Source organism: Suricata suricatta, chromosome 7 (genome assembly GCF_006229205.1).
Source record: "Suricata suricatta isolate VVHF042 chromosome 7, meerkat_22Aug2017_6uvM2_HiC, whole genome shotgun sequence".
Classification (NCBI taxonomy): Eukaryota; Metazoa; Chordata; class Mammalia; order Carnivora; family Herpestidae; genus Suricata; species Suricata suricatta.
The window spans coordinates 142939879-142954376 of record NC_043706.1 but is presented as its reverse complement, the minus strand read 5'-3'; the positions used below and the strand labels follow the sequence as shown (position 1 = coordinate 142954376).

The 14498-nt window shown below is 61.3% G+C and overlaps 1 protein-coding gene across 1 annotated transcript in view; it reads left to right on the top strand.

Annotated features, from left to right (window-relative positions):
- The window catches only part of RPS6KA2 (ribosomal protein S6 kinase A2), a 307190-nt gene that overhangs the window by 266473 nt on the left and 26219 nt on the right, over window positions 1–14498 (top strand). The window contains exons 12-16 of the mRNA XM_029943268.1: window positions 1317–1463; window positions 3285–3506; window positions 4581–4649; window positions 11717–11819; window positions 14354–14484. Of these exons, the coding sequence (XP_029799128.1) occupies window positions 1317–1463; window positions 3285–3506; window positions 4581–4649; window positions 11717–11819; window positions 14354–14484 (672 nt within the window). The remainder of the gene's footprint in view (window positions 1–1316; window positions 1464–3284; window positions 3507–4580; window positions 4650–11716; window positions 11820–14353; window positions 14485–14498) is intronic.

Here is a 14498-nt window from a genome sequence, read left to right as displayed (position 1 = left end):
GGGCCGTGCGCGTCCGGGCTCGGCGTGGTCGCGGGACAGCGGTGGCGGCCCTGCAGGGGGCCGTGCTGAGTCCCTGCGTCCCCAGACCTTCCTGCAGGGTGGACGGCCACCGCGGACCCACTCTCCGGGGCTGTCAAAGCGGCAGCTGGCTAGTTCTTCCCTCGAGAGCGTCTGTGGCTCCTGAGAGGAGCTTCTGGGAGTCTCAGACTCCCAGGGGGACGCGCGGCCACGGTTAGAAGGGAAGGAGATGGGCTAATGAAAGTAAAACAGCACAGCCGTGTAGACCGAGTCAGGGCCAGCTGCGCACCCCTGTGGGAGCCCCGCCCACTGGCAGACAGACGGCTTTCTGTTCATGTTTCTGTTCCCCCCTCCAGCGCCGGTCCCCACGGTGCTTTCCCCATCCTGGTCTCCGATGTCCCATCCTGGCTCCCCTCGGCCACAGGCTGACCTTTGACGTCTGGGTCAAGACCAGGCACGCCGGTCAGCTCCAGCCAGCCCTGGGGTCCAGCTCCTAGCTGGCAGTGTCCTCTGAGACACAGCAGACAAACACTGAATGAAGGAGTGTTCCAAGTGCCCAAAAACACTTGGAAACGATGAAGAATTCGAGGCGGCTACCGTGTGACTGAGGACAGCTGCGGAGTAAAGCACTTCAGAGGTGTCTCCCAGGGGCGGGGATCAGCCGTTTCCCCGGGCTGTCTGCGGGAGTAAAGAAACCATGGGAACGTTTGGGGCAGATACCAAAACCCTCTGAGAATAATTTACTGCGAATGTACAAGTCCAGTGATGATTAACCCCACGATGAAAGAGATCGCCTTGTTCAAAACGTGGAGCGGGGTGCTGGGTGCAAGCGGCGCCGTGGAAGGAGCAGCCCCCCAGCCGGACGGCAGGCCCATCACTGTGCGTTGACGTGAGGAATCCCCTGCCGGGCGCCAGATCCCACCGTCCACCCACGTGCAGAAATCAGACACGTGGGGCCGGACGCACGTTCAGTGATACTCCGGTTTGGAGAGGGACCAGGGTGGGTAAGTGTTCCCACTGCAGAGAGCAAGTGTGAACCCTTGAATCTCCTGCTGCATCAGACTTTCTGGTTCCTCTTCACCTGACAATGCAGAATGTAGTGAAAACCCACAAAGCTGAGAAAAGAGGAGTGCAGCTCTTCTGTTCTAAGCGCTCCTGGCCTCGTTAACTCTGTGACCCGGACCCGGACCAATCGAAGCCCTCCTCTGGGGACAGCGGGAGACTTCCAGTGCGCTGGGTCACCACCCCAGGTCAGCTGTGATTCAGGGATCCGCGCCGACACTTCCTGACTTTCCTAGCCCAGCACGCTGCCCGACGGTCAGACGTGTCCAGTGGACATAGAAGGGGGTCGTCAAGGACAAAACAGCCGATTTAACATGTTCGAGGAGAAAAGGAATAAAAGTAGGATCCAGAACAATAGCCATGTGTGCCCCGGGAAGGCTGACGTAGCCCTTAAGGAACTGTGTGCAGAGATCTCCCTTCTGTTCCTTGTTTCTCTCCTGTTTGGACACCTGTAATTCTTGAGTAATAACCAAAGTGTTAATGAATTCCCTGTCGACTGTTCACCAGGCCTCAAAGCCTCTATCACTGCAGCGGAAGGAAAAGGTGCAGATAGAAACGCGCTAGGTAAGTATCCAAGGAAACCAGCCCGTACCCGCGCGGACTTGGAGTTACACCAACGTCTGTATCTCCTTTGTCTCACTCGGATTCGGTTCCCGCGGACCATGTTTGCGAGTGATGAGCGAGGATGAGATGTAACGGGCACGAAAGGCAAAGTCTCTTCTTCAGAGAAATTTAGCCAATGAGTCACAGTGCAGGGCGAGCGCCCCGGGCTCCGAGGTGCGGCTCGAAGCTCGCGCCTCCGACGGACCCGCACTGCTCTGCAGCAGGTCAGCGTCCGAGGAGGAGGAGCCGGGAGGCGGTTCAGATCCGGGTGGGTCCCTCCACTTGAACCCTCCTGACCAGGAGGGCGTGTCAGCCAGAGTCCTGGTCCAAGGTGCCTGCACACGGGATGGGCTGAGGGAGGTCAGCGACAGGGAGTCAGGACGCGCATCGGTTTCTCCACGTTTCCATACAGCAGCACTTTGGGGCCCTAGCAGGGACCCCAGCCTCAGGGACCAGGGCTCGGGGCTCTGGTCAGGGGCTCACAGAACAAGGGAGACCCGGGAATCCGGCGAGGTCCTCCAGGCGCACACCCATTTCTACCCAGGCCAGCACCGCTGCCCCTGGACACCAAGCGATTCTGCACTTCTCAGCAGACGCCGGCTTGGAGCCCTACATTCACGTCAGTCCGGCTCTGCCCACCAGAGTTGTTGGCACAGACCCCAGGGCGCAGGCCCCAGATTCCGATGCCCCTCCCTGTGCAGGGCCTCACCTGTGCTCCCAACCGACCGGCTATAAAGCAAGAGTTCCTACGACCCCGTCTTTGGGCCTCAGGAATGTGCTAAAACAGCTCACAGAACTCAGGAAACTGTTTTCTTTTCACTGGTTTATTACAAAGGATGTTTAAAGGACACAGATGAAGAGGGGCATAGGGACCTTGGGATCTGGGGTGCACCACCCTCCTGGCACATGGGTGCGTTCTTACACATCAACCCACAGACTCTCCAAACCCTGCTGTCTAGGGCTTCTGGGAACCCTTCGCTTAGGATTCGCTCCATATATCCCTGCGGTGGGTGATGCGCCCTCCTCGAGCCCTGCCCTCTCCCCTCCCTGGGGGTCAGAGCGTGGGCTGAAAGTCCCCACTCTGTAGTCACACGGTTGGCCCCGTGGAGACCAGCCCCCGTCCTGAGGGGCTTCCCCAAAGCCGCCGCATTAACAGAAGTTCAGGGGAGTTCAAGGAGGCCTGTTACACACAACCAAGGAGCCACTCTGGGGACCAGGGACCACCCAAATACTGTGACAAAGGATGATTCCGTTATTCCCATGACTTAGGAAATTGCAAGGGTCTGGGAGCTCTGACCAGAAGCCAGAGACAAAGACCAAGATATACATGTCTTATCACGTCAGCCTATCATGGGTCCTCGGCAGAAAATTCCAGACTGAACTGAGGGCTGCGTAGAACCCCAGACTGGAGGGGGGGAGGGGCACACATCTCCCTTTAAATCCTAGTTCTTCTCACAAACTCTCCAGCGACCTTGAGCACCTCACCCCGTGTTCTTCAGCCTAAAAAGCAGGGATCATGACTGTAGGCCCTCGGTGTGCAGAGCCGGGTGGGTGAGCAGAGGAGAAATCCGGGTCTGACCGCCACCCGCTCTGCCTTGTAGCGCAAGTCCAGTGATGCCGCGGGACCGGGTGCAGGTTCTCTCCAGGGTGCCGGCCGGGCCGGGCCTCCCCGGGCAGGCGCGGGAGGCGGACCTAGGCCTCCGTCCCCCGAGGTGTCCGTGTCCAGCTCTCGCCCCTCCTTTTCTGCCTGCATCACACAAGGACGCCAGGAGGGCGTCATCTTTGGGGAGCCTGGGACGCCATGTGGGAGCTGCCACCCGACCGTGAGGCTGGATGGGGAGCCCCATGGTGACCACAGCCGTCTGGGCGGCTCCCCATCCCACGTCCCTCCCCCATCGGCCAGCAGCCGCCAGCACCCGCCGTCCTGGGATGCAGAATCGGGAAACTTGTGCCTCACAAACCAAATGACACGGAGCCGCCTTCCCCAGCCCACGTGGTCCTGGTGCCACCAGCCCCCTCCCTAACCCCCCAAGGCTCCTCCCCCACCTTCCCTCCTGGAGCAAACACGGCTCTGAGGGCCTTAGGGTTTGGGCTTCTCTGATTAATAAACATATTTTTAGAAGTTGTTAAGTTTACAGAAAATCTGAATGGAAAGCACAGCCCGTTCCCTGCACGCACCCACTGCCCCCCGGACAGTTTCCCCCAACACTTAACTGATGCCAGGGCAGTGTGGCTGGCACAGGGGTGGACCCCCCGGCCCAGCGCCCCCACAGGGCCGCCCTCTGCCAGTGCACTCGCAGCAGACTTCCAGTGACGTCACAGTGTCACAGCCTCGGCCCTCCCTCACTCCCCGCAGAGGAAAGCGAGGCCGGTAGGAGTGACCAGCCCAGCAGAACTGTTTCCAGGCTGTCTCCAGGGGCCCAGGCGCTCGCTGGTGTAGACACCGGTCCTTCTCTGCCTGTGCACCTGCTGGAAGCTGTCTCTCCAGTTCCCGGCTTTCTTCCCTTCCCTGTAAACCCAGAGCTGCTCTCTCGCAGCCTCCCCTCCTGCTGCCCCACACTTCCTCACCCTTCCGGAAGGCCGGCCTGTGTCAGCTTTCAGGGACAGCAGAGGAGCAGCCCGAGGGCGCATGGCTGGCTTGGTCCACACAGCCTGCGGCCCCTGATCTCTTGATCTCTGGGTGGAGTTCAAGCCTCACTGTGGGCGTGGAGCCTACGTGAAATGACGGGCCTCCAGCCCCCCCCCCTTCCCAGGCATCCCCACGTCCACAGCAGGACGATTCCAGCCGGCCTCACCCCTGCTCCGGGCACCCCAGCCCCTCACTCCACTGTGTCTCAAACCCCCGGAGGGAATGAAATCGGGGAGTATTCTGATGCTCATGTCTGCTTTGTCCTGGGACAGGTGCCGGCCTGGATGGGGTGGAGGAGATCAAGCGGCACCCCTTCTTCGTGACCATAGACTGGAATGTAAGTCACACACGGCGCTCCCCGCCCTGCCGGACGCCGGGCAGGGAGGTGGGGGCACAGAAGCTGGCACAAGCCAGAGGTGGCGTGGCCCTGTCACTCAGGGGGGCCTCGCTCCAGAGACTGTGCACCAACAGGCTGGCGTGCACAGGCACAGGTGGCCCCGCCGCCACTGAGGACGGAGCAGAGGTCACCGTCCGTCCTGCAAGGGGCCGAGGGAGCTCCTCAGCTCTCTGGGCCTCTGTGTCCCTGGCCGGGCCATGTCTCCGGGCCTCTGGGCCGTGGGGGTCTCCGGGCCCCTGGGCCGCCTCGGGCCCCTGGACGCCGGGCAGCGGCCCATGTGCAGGCCTCTGGATGCGGGGCCACGGGCATCTCGGATGCTGTGCCGCTTTGCCAGTCTCTCCTCTCAGGCCCGGCCCACTCAGCCAGCTCTCCGGTCCAGTTACTGAAGAAACAAAATATCATCCAGATGGTTAGAGACAAAATCATAGCTGACCCTTGTTAGGGACGTGAGGAGGACTCCCCGTCACGATGCATTCAGGGAGCATGGGCCGGGGCTGCAGCCGGGAGGGAGATGGGGCCAGCGGGGTCATCGTGGGGGCGGGGCCGGCGGGGTCATCGTGGGGGCAGGGCCGGCGGGGCCATCCTGGGGGCGGGGCAGGGCAGATGGAAACCCCTGAGAAAACACTGGGCGAGAGGGGCTCCGGCTGAGTGACCTACGAGGCCTCGCCTGGACGCCAGGCCTGGTGAGCGGACATCCCCTGGTCCAGGGAGGAGGCCCCTCGGAGGTCAGCCTCTCTCCGCCTGCAGTTCCCCCGGCCGCCCTCCAGTCTCACTCCAACAGCTGCTTGGAGCCGGGTCTGGGCCCCCAGCTTTGCCCCCTCGGTGCCTCCGAACAGCCTGGTGTGCACCGGGGACGGCCCTCCTTTGTGCTGGGGGGGACGGCCCTCCTTTCTGTGCAGAGGCCGGGTGTGGAGGGGCTGATGGCCCTCCTTTGTGCTGGGGGGGGGACGTCCCTCCTTTGTGCTGGGGGGCTACGCCCCTCCTTTGTGCAGGTTTCTCTCTATCCGTCCGTCTAGGTTAGCGCGGCACTTACATCTGGAGAGCTTAGCAGAATGTAAAGAACAAAAGAATGAAGGACTGTCCTCTCTAGCACGAGGCTGTTCTTACTGCCTGTGCCCTTCTCTCTGCCCTCCTCCTGTCCCCGCGGAGCCCGGTGCCCGGGCCACTGCCGGCAAGCAGTGGCTCCATGGCCGCCAGCCCCCAGGCCTTCCTGCCAGGCTGCTCACGGAGCTCCTGACCCGCCTCCCCTCTCCTCCTTCTCCCCCTCCTCCCCTCTCCTCCTCCTCACCTGCTCCGTCTCCACCCACTCATCTCTTCCCAGCGCTCGGTGTTATGGCCCTGGTTTATGTCGATCGTTACTGTCTGTCTCCCGGTGCTGGACGTTTGCCCCTGGGGGTGAGGAGTCGCTCCAGACGCCGTTAGCCATGCCTGCTGCGCCTCCGACACCCGGCCTGGAGAACCAGCGAGCGAGAGAGCCAGAGAGGCTCTCGGGGCCGGGGAGCCCCTTCTCTCCCCGTCTCTGGGGCAGCGGGGGCCTGGGCACCTGCTCCGGGCGGCACCCAGCACCTCTCCGCTCAGCAGGACCCGTTGTTGGCGAGCACTACAGGTGACGCTCGCCGCCAGGAAGGCCCCGTCTGCGGTGTTGCAGAGTAATCGGAACACGGCTGGGCGGGAAGGTTCTGCTGCTTCGGCACGGAGTGCGCTGCGGCTGAGAGAGGCCCTCCGATCCCGGGGACCAAGCGTACTTACCCTCACGTCCGCGTTTGCCCGGGGAAGACGACAGAGCAGACAGAGAGAGCGGGCAGGGTCTCATTTATCCCAAGCCCCGAATGAAAGCGGCCGGAACGCGGTTACGGGAGCTCTGAACACCACTTCTGCGCAAGTTCATCTATTCCACAAACGGTCCTCGGTGTGGCCTGTGTCCCCGTGAGCGGGGCGTCCACGGCCCAGCAGTCATAGGACTGGTGACCGCGGCACACGGACGAGCGGTCCCCCATCTCCACCCTCCGCCCGCCCCTCCTCCCTACACACCGGGAGCTGCGGTGCCGCCAAGACCCGCCTTGGCCGTCGGTCACTCACGACACCAGGCAGGTGGGCGGCAGACCCGCTGGTGGGGAGGAGGCGGGAAAGTGCAGGAGGCTGACAGGTGTCCAGTGGGGAAGGGTGCTGCCTGCCCTGTAGCAGTGGCCGGGACAGCGGAGGGCCACAGCGGAGGAGCGGCTGCAAGGACCGTCCTGGTTCCGGGCGCAGCTCAGGGCGACCACGAGAGGCCGTTTCCGCAACCGTCCGGCGTCTGCCTGGGCGCAAACCCAGCGCCGGCCTCGGGATCTGACCCGGAAAATAGAAGTGTGTTTCTTTCACCTTCCACTTCCCTCCATGACCCAAAACCGCGAGCAGAAGTTCCTGGGTGCCCTGCCGGTGAGGTGGTGGGTGCAGGGTCACGGCCCCGGGTTGTGCATTAGCTTTCTGCACAGCCGAGCGACCAGGCTGCAATTCTTCCAGAACGAGGCTGCCCGACAGCCAAATGAAAACTTGCAGTTACAGCCCGAGGCCTCGGCAGCGGGTCGGGGGGCTTCTGCGTGTGCTCTGCGTTTCCTTTGCCCCTGATGCTTCGGGAGATTGGTCACTGCAGGACCCCCACCCCCAGGAAGACCCCCGCCCAGCCTGGCGCCCCTCGCCGTGGGACACAGTCACCGCACACCGACACCTGCTGACGGCTCCCTGTTCCTGGCCGGGGCTGGGACGTCTGTAGCCGCTCGGTACCTGCATCGCGAGGAACGTATGCTCTGGACCCTTCTGAGGGTAGCATGTGAGGGGCGGGGGTGCTCAGCGGGAAACTGAGGCACAGGGCAGTGAGAAGACAGCCCAAGGTCTGGGGTGAACTGCGAGGGCCCCCGACCTTGCTGGTCGTGCAGCAGGAGCAGAGAGAGGACTTCCGGCCCCCAAGACAGAGGGGATTTTGGGGGTCTGGGTCCCAGGAGCGCCGCGCTGCCGCCAGCAGCTCAGTGCCCACGTCAGAACTGGAGGCGGTTTCTCTCCGTTTGTGCCCACGTTCAATACACCAGCCAGGGGTTCTTCGTTCAGGGAGCCCAACGGGACCCCGTGCAGTGAGTGACCACCCCTCGGTTCAGCCGTCCTGTAAACCCAGATGCCTTGGTTGGAACCCGCTTATGGCGACGGTAACCCTGGTAGACTGAGTCCCACAGATGCGCCCCCTACTCCCCGGGCGCTCGGAGGCCATTTGAATTCCTGCTACTCTGGCCAGGCTGCCCCCACTCTGCATCTCTGCATTATTTCTGCACTGCTGTTTTGGAAACAATCCATAGCGATGCCCTTTCCTAACTGGAGAATGTTAGTTCTGATACGCCGGGAGCCAAAGCTGCCTACAGAGGCAGGTGTCAGCGCGGTGGCCCCGAGCTGGAATCCGCTTCCTCTTCCATTATCCAGTCGCCATTTTCACTGAGCCCCTCAGGTCTCCCCTCCGACATGTGAAGGTCTTTTAGGTATAAATAGTCTTGGCGCACCTGCTCATTGCTTCCTAGCGCACGCGTACACTGTGCCGTGTGGCCGCGACTTGTGTCAGCCTGAGATCCGGGGACAGGCCAGATGATTTAAAGTGATGCCTGGTGAATTGATCATGAGACCCCACTCTTTCTGCCAGTGTGGGATGGATCGCTCTAGAGGCTCGGAGACGGGAATCTAGGTCAGAATTATAATGCCTCTCATCAGGCTCAAAACCTACACAAAATGCTGCTGCCATTTCGTTCTCGAATTAACCCTGTGCGCTGCAGTTTACGGTACAAAATGAGAAGCGAGGTTACTTTTTCCCCCAAAACCCAAACCCACTCCTAGGTTTGGACACAGGGAGAGAAATGCATGTATAATAATAACACATACTCACTAGCACTTTGCAAAAGTTTATCCTGTAACAGAAAGAAACTGACCGACCTTTACACCTGCAACAGCATCAGGGAGCCGTGCGCAGGGTGGAGGGCACCTGGCCGCCCGTCCCGCCCTCTGCTACCTGCTCGGAGCCGGGATGACACCACAGCCCCCTTAGGGACGGCGGGGCGCTATTTGGGGGCTGCCCTCAGACAGGCTCTGCTCACAGGCGTAATGAGAACAGGGACCAGTGTTCCGGGGCCCCGGGGTCTGCAGGGGAATTCCTGCTGCACAGATGATGTCCCCACCGGCCCGCGAGCCCTGGGCGGGTCCCTTCCCACGCTCTCCCCTCCCCGCCCCCCCCCGTCAGTTAGGATCTCCCTAAGGAGGCACAGGCTTACAGAGGAGGTTTGAAAGCACAAGGAAAAGCAGACGTGCAAGGCACACGTGAAGCCGGAGTTTTTAGACGCTGTAGATGTAGAGGTCGGCCACCCGGGGAGGACTGCTGTGCTGTTCTCGGGCCGGGCCAGGAGACTGGGGTAAAGCGTGTGGGCCTGGGAGTCCACATGGTCACAGGGGAGGGGCCTGGGCTTTCTTGGATTTTCCTCCTCGGGAGGCAGGTTCACGGAGCCGGGCGGGTTTCCGCGTGGGGGGAAGGGCTGGGAGCGTGCTGGTCACCTGGCATCCCAGCCGGGTCTCATCGGAGCTGGCGTCCGGTTCTGCTGCTGGAGGCCGGGTGGGAAGCGAGGCTGCAGGGCATGGAGAGCAGGGCAGGACGGTGAGGCGGTCGCGGCCTCCACCCGCCGGGGCCTCCAGGTGCTGCTCAGGGAGCCCCCGTGGAGCAGAAGTGTGGTTCCGGCTTCGGGGGACTGTTTAGTCTGCAGCCGTGGAGCTAGGGGGCAGGCGCCGGCCGCCCGATTCCAGGGTCCCCGTGCCCGTGGGGCTGGGGTTAGAAGAGGAGCTGAGGGTCACCTTCAGCTCCCAGTGCCAACGCCTCTCTTTTGGATTAAGTGACAACAGTTCTGTGTGCGTGTAAATAACCCCCCGTTAACAAAACCCCGGCTGGTACAGGTTCCTCTCTCCCTCTCTCCCCCCCTCCCGCCCCCCCTCCCCTGTAGCAGGAGAACAGGGATGCTCGGGGGAGGAGGTGCGTTTTCCTGGTGCAGGACAGTTATCGATTTACTAACCCAGCTCGGACACCACGGGAGACTCGCCTGTGCGAGCAGAAGGGGTCCAAGCCCCGCGGGGCTGCCCCTGGGCCATCGGTCTGGGTACCAGCTCGAGTTCCCATCGGGGCGCGAAGCTCGCCCTCCTTATTAGCTCTCCTCTGACGCGTGCACACATCAGGGCAGTTTATTCCCACCCGGAGCGCGGAGTGGTCACCACTGAAGGCAGCATCTTTCTATTTATGGAAAAAGCTTAAGGAGTCAATCAATTCTTAATGAAATCTATTCGCCCAGGGCAGGAAATGACCAGAGAAGGCAGGGTGGACTTAATACATTCCTTTTTGTCTGCTGGCTCCCGCGTGCACACCCTGAGCGCCGGCCTGCACATGCCGCAGCCGCCACGGCTCCTGAAACCACGGGGCCCGGGGCCTCTGGGGCCCCTCCTCCCGGACACAGTTACTGTCTTGTCAGTCCCGGCCAGAGAGGTTTCGGGAAGGGTGTGCTCCGGGCAGGGATCAGCACGTCGTGCCCTCCTGCGCCCGCTGGACCTTCCCGCACTGTGGGCGCTGCTGGAAGCCTCGGGATGCCCGACCTGCCCCCAGCCGGCCCCTGCCCCGCTCACCTAGCCTGTCTCAGCCTGCGTTTCCTCACCTGTAAAATCGGGAGATGAAATCTGCTTTTCTTTGTTATTGAGAGACTTAAAGCACATCCAACTGGAGTCACTGATCTGTTTTCTGAGGCGTCAGGACCCCTGGCCCCAGAGCGGAGCTCCAGATACTGAAACAGAGCCGCCCAGTGAGGGCCTGGGGGGCTCCTCTGATTAGGCAGAACTGGGAAAACGCGTGCAAAACGGCTGCAGCCAGACCTCCGTCCTGGTGTCCAGGGCCCGCTGCGCGGGTGCCGCCAGGCGCTCAGCACGCTGGCCGGTGCCGCAGCTGTGCGCCCAGAACCCCACGTCCTGAAGTCTGCCCGGCAACACCCGCTCAGCCTCCCCACACCTCCAGGTCCCAGCCCTGAGGCCCCCCGCCTCCGCGTCCCAGAGCCCACCTCCCCGACCGGCCCAGCCCCCCTTGTCTGCCTCACTACCAGGGCCTGATTCCAAGTTGTATTTCCCTTAAATTGAATCTCCCTGAAAGAATGGATTGTCGCCCTGCCTCAGATCATTGAAAACAACGCCGCGGTTTGGAAGTCATTCTCAAATTTACCGTGTCAGACCGAAGAAATGAGGGGTGCAGGTTTCCGGCCATCCTGTCACAGGTCAGGCTCCCTGACGTGACTTCAGGGCCTCCAGTTGTGGTCATTCTCCAGCGGGGCTGACTCTCCGTCGAGAGTCAGGTGTTCTGATCAGCCCGTCGAAGTGCACAGGCGTGTGCAGAAGGAGCTAAAGCACAGCTCCGCCCACTTCTGCAGAGCTGTCGGGACCCCCAGATCTGGGGATGACAGAGCGGGTGCCCAGGGAGGTGCCCCAGGCCCCGCGCCCAGGCTGGGGGCTTTCATGGCGTCTCCCAGGGTGGCCTCTCGGTCCCTGGGGCAGAGAGCAGGGTACCCAGGAGCAGGTACTGCTGTTACCTTGCGGGGGGGGTCTGTCCTGCCAGATTTTACTCGAAGAAAAAAATTCAGCTGCCCCCCAAAAGGTTAAAAACGTCACATTACCCTAAATGGAGAATACTTTGCATGTGTCCAGACCCTCCTGCCTTCGAGTATGACTTTCATAAAATATACCTCTGTCGTGTTTTATGTCCCGTGTAATGTGTCCACACGTAACACATCGTATTTTACGTGGGTTCGTATACACATCAGAGTACCACCGCGGGCTGTCCGCGCCATGCGTGCCTTCCCGGCCTGGCGGTGGCTGGCCGGGGCACAGGACCGCCTTCCCGGCCCGGCGGGCGGCCGCCGCACAGGTGTCCGCCTGGGCTTGTCGGCGTCCCCTCAGGCCCTGCCTGGCTCTCCCTGCAGAAGCTGTACCGGAAGGAGATCAAGCCGCCGTTCAAGCCAGCAGTGGGCAGGCCCGAGGACACCTTCCACTTCGACCCCGAGTTCACAGCCCGGACGCCCACAGGTGCGTGCCTGCAGGGAGCCCAGCAGGGCCCCCCACCCCTCCAGCTAGGGGGAGCGGTCCGGGGGCTCGGGTGCGAGGGCGCTCCCTGGAGACTGAGTGCCGGTTCTGTGTGACTCGCTTTCTCGGCTCCACCGTCGAGGCTCAGGGACAGAACCAATCCTCGGTCGCCCCCCGTGACATCTGGTGTGAACTCATCCAGTGTTCTGTAGCTCTCCCCCTCCTGCTGCCGGCCCAGTGGCCACTGCTTTCGGGCAGATGCAGTACGGGAACCTCACGACAGTGACACTCTCTCATTGGACTAGAGGGTTTTGTGGGCGGGGGGGGGGGCTGAAGGTGAAGTCCGCAGCCAGGGGAGACATCATTCGTGCGAGCAGCACACCCCTGTCTCCAGGGCTCAGTCAGCTCCTGGGTCTCAGCCCAGCAGACGGCGCGTCCCCCAGCTTTCGGGGTGTGTCGACGGTCACTCTGAAGGTCTGTCACACTCCGTTGGCTTCAAGTGATCATTGTGTGACATTAATGAATCACTCTTAGGGGACTGTCCCGGTCGGCTCAGACCGCACGACACTCCGCCAGCCTGGGAGCCTTAAAGGACAGACATTCACTTCGGTTCCTGGTAGGAGCTCCCTCCGTGTCCCACGCGGCCGCATCCTGGGCCTGCGGAGGAAGAGATCCCTGCTGTCTCTCCTTCTTCTTAGAAGGACACCGTGCTGTTGGGTCAGGTCTCAGGACCCCCTGTAACCTTAGTTACTCCCCAAAGACCCCGTCTTCAGAGGCAGTCACATGAGGGTGAGGGCCTCAAACTGAATCTGGGGGGACGCAGTCCAGTCCGTACAAGCAGTGGCATGTTATGTGACGCTGTCACGTGAAATGACAGGAGAACTCCCCCTGTGGAGGTACAGGAGGACACGTTCCGGCCGCCGGGGGACGCGGGGGCTCTTTTCCCCCTGACTCCTAAGATTTTTTTTAATGATAATCATGAAACAGACAAATACAAAACACTCAGTGGAAGACCTTGGGACCGAGAAGAAACGTGTGGTTCCCTCTGATCTAGCCCGTCGGTGCCGGGAAACAAATCCCCAGCTGCTGGAGCGGAGACGCTTAATGAAAAACCAGAAGGCTCAGCTGAGTCGTTTTTGGAATCTGAAAATTATGCGCTGCGAGACGGTGGAGACAGAGCGCGCCCCCCGCACACCGCGGTGTCTCGCCAGACCCCGGGCTCCTGCACAGAACTCGGGGGGTGCGGTCTGCCTTCCCGTACCGCCCGCCAGGCGACTGCGGGCTCCAGGGCCTGCACCAAGCTCGCTGCAGACGCCCCCACGGAGCAGTGCAGCCCCCAGGGCTTTAGATTTAAGAATCTGAGCTCATCGCAGAGAAAGAGCCGGAGCCCCGCCAAGGGCAAGGGCGAAGCTCAGCTCTAAATGCTCATTTACCACTGGGGAGTGTGAGCGCTTTGGGGGACGTACAGCCCTGTTAACCTTGACGGATGCACTCGCACTAGAGAGTGGAGAACTCGTAGATCTCATAGGCAGTGCCGCTGAGCGGAGGGGGGGGCGCAAAGCATGCGGCACGGCGTCTCTGGCCCCCGCCGCCTCCCCGCACGGGCCAGGTGCTGGCTGACAGGCTCTGCGCCCTGACGTCCAGGCGGCTCTCTAGGGAGGTCACCTCCGCTAACATTTGGTTGGCGTGGCTGACGTGCCCATGTGACAGGTGGCAGAAATAGAGTGTAACGTGCTTCGTAATCATGGAGGATATACTGATTTTTGGAACCATACTTAAAAAGCACACACAAGAGTTGGATAAAAGAAAATTTAAATTTTTTTAAATGTTTTCTTTATTTTTCGAGAGAGAGAGAGAGAGATAGAGCATGAGTGGGGGAGGGGCAGTGAGAGGGAGACACAGAACCGGAAGCAGCTCCAGGCTCTGAGCTAGCTGTCAGCACAGAGCCCGACGTGGGCTCAAACCCACAAACATGAGATCTGACCTGAGCTGAAGCCGGAGGCTTACCCCACTGAGCCTCCCAGGCGCCCCTAAAGGGAAATTTAAAAGTGAGGAGTTAAAACTAGGAAGTTGAAAACTTTGATGACCCCGTGACTAGTTCCCGACTACTTGTTTGATGGGTTTTTAAACCGAGACTGGCCTCTCAGCGGGCAGCGGGCTCCAGCGGGCAGCGGCCCTGCGTGTGTCCAGGGGACATAAACCAGCTTTCGTTTTGGCGCTTACATTTGCGGGGAGAAGGGCTGTGAGCCTATCAGAAGGCATTCCCAGTCTGCGTCCAGAAGTCTTACATACAGGCTGTGGATTGTCCACTGTTCGAGAATCACGTTGCTCTAGCTGCCCTTTCACACCGCGGCGCTCTGTCAGGAAGCCCTACCCTCCTATTAATGTATAAATAGAATGACATTCCGTCTTAGCACGTCGGTGAGCCCCTGGCGCAGAGGCACACTGTGTGGTGAAGTGAGCTAAGTGGAAGTGACTGGCGAGCTCCAGCCAGGACGGCCCTCGGGAGGTTCAGTTCTCTGGCTCTTCGCCCGCAGACTCGCCTGGCGTGCCCCCCAGCGCCAACGCGCACCATCTGTTTCGAGGATTCAGCTTCGTGGCCTCCAGTCTGGTCCAGGAGCCCTCAGCACAGGAGCTGCAGAAAGCCACGGTGCACCCCATCGTGCAGGTACCCTGTGCCCC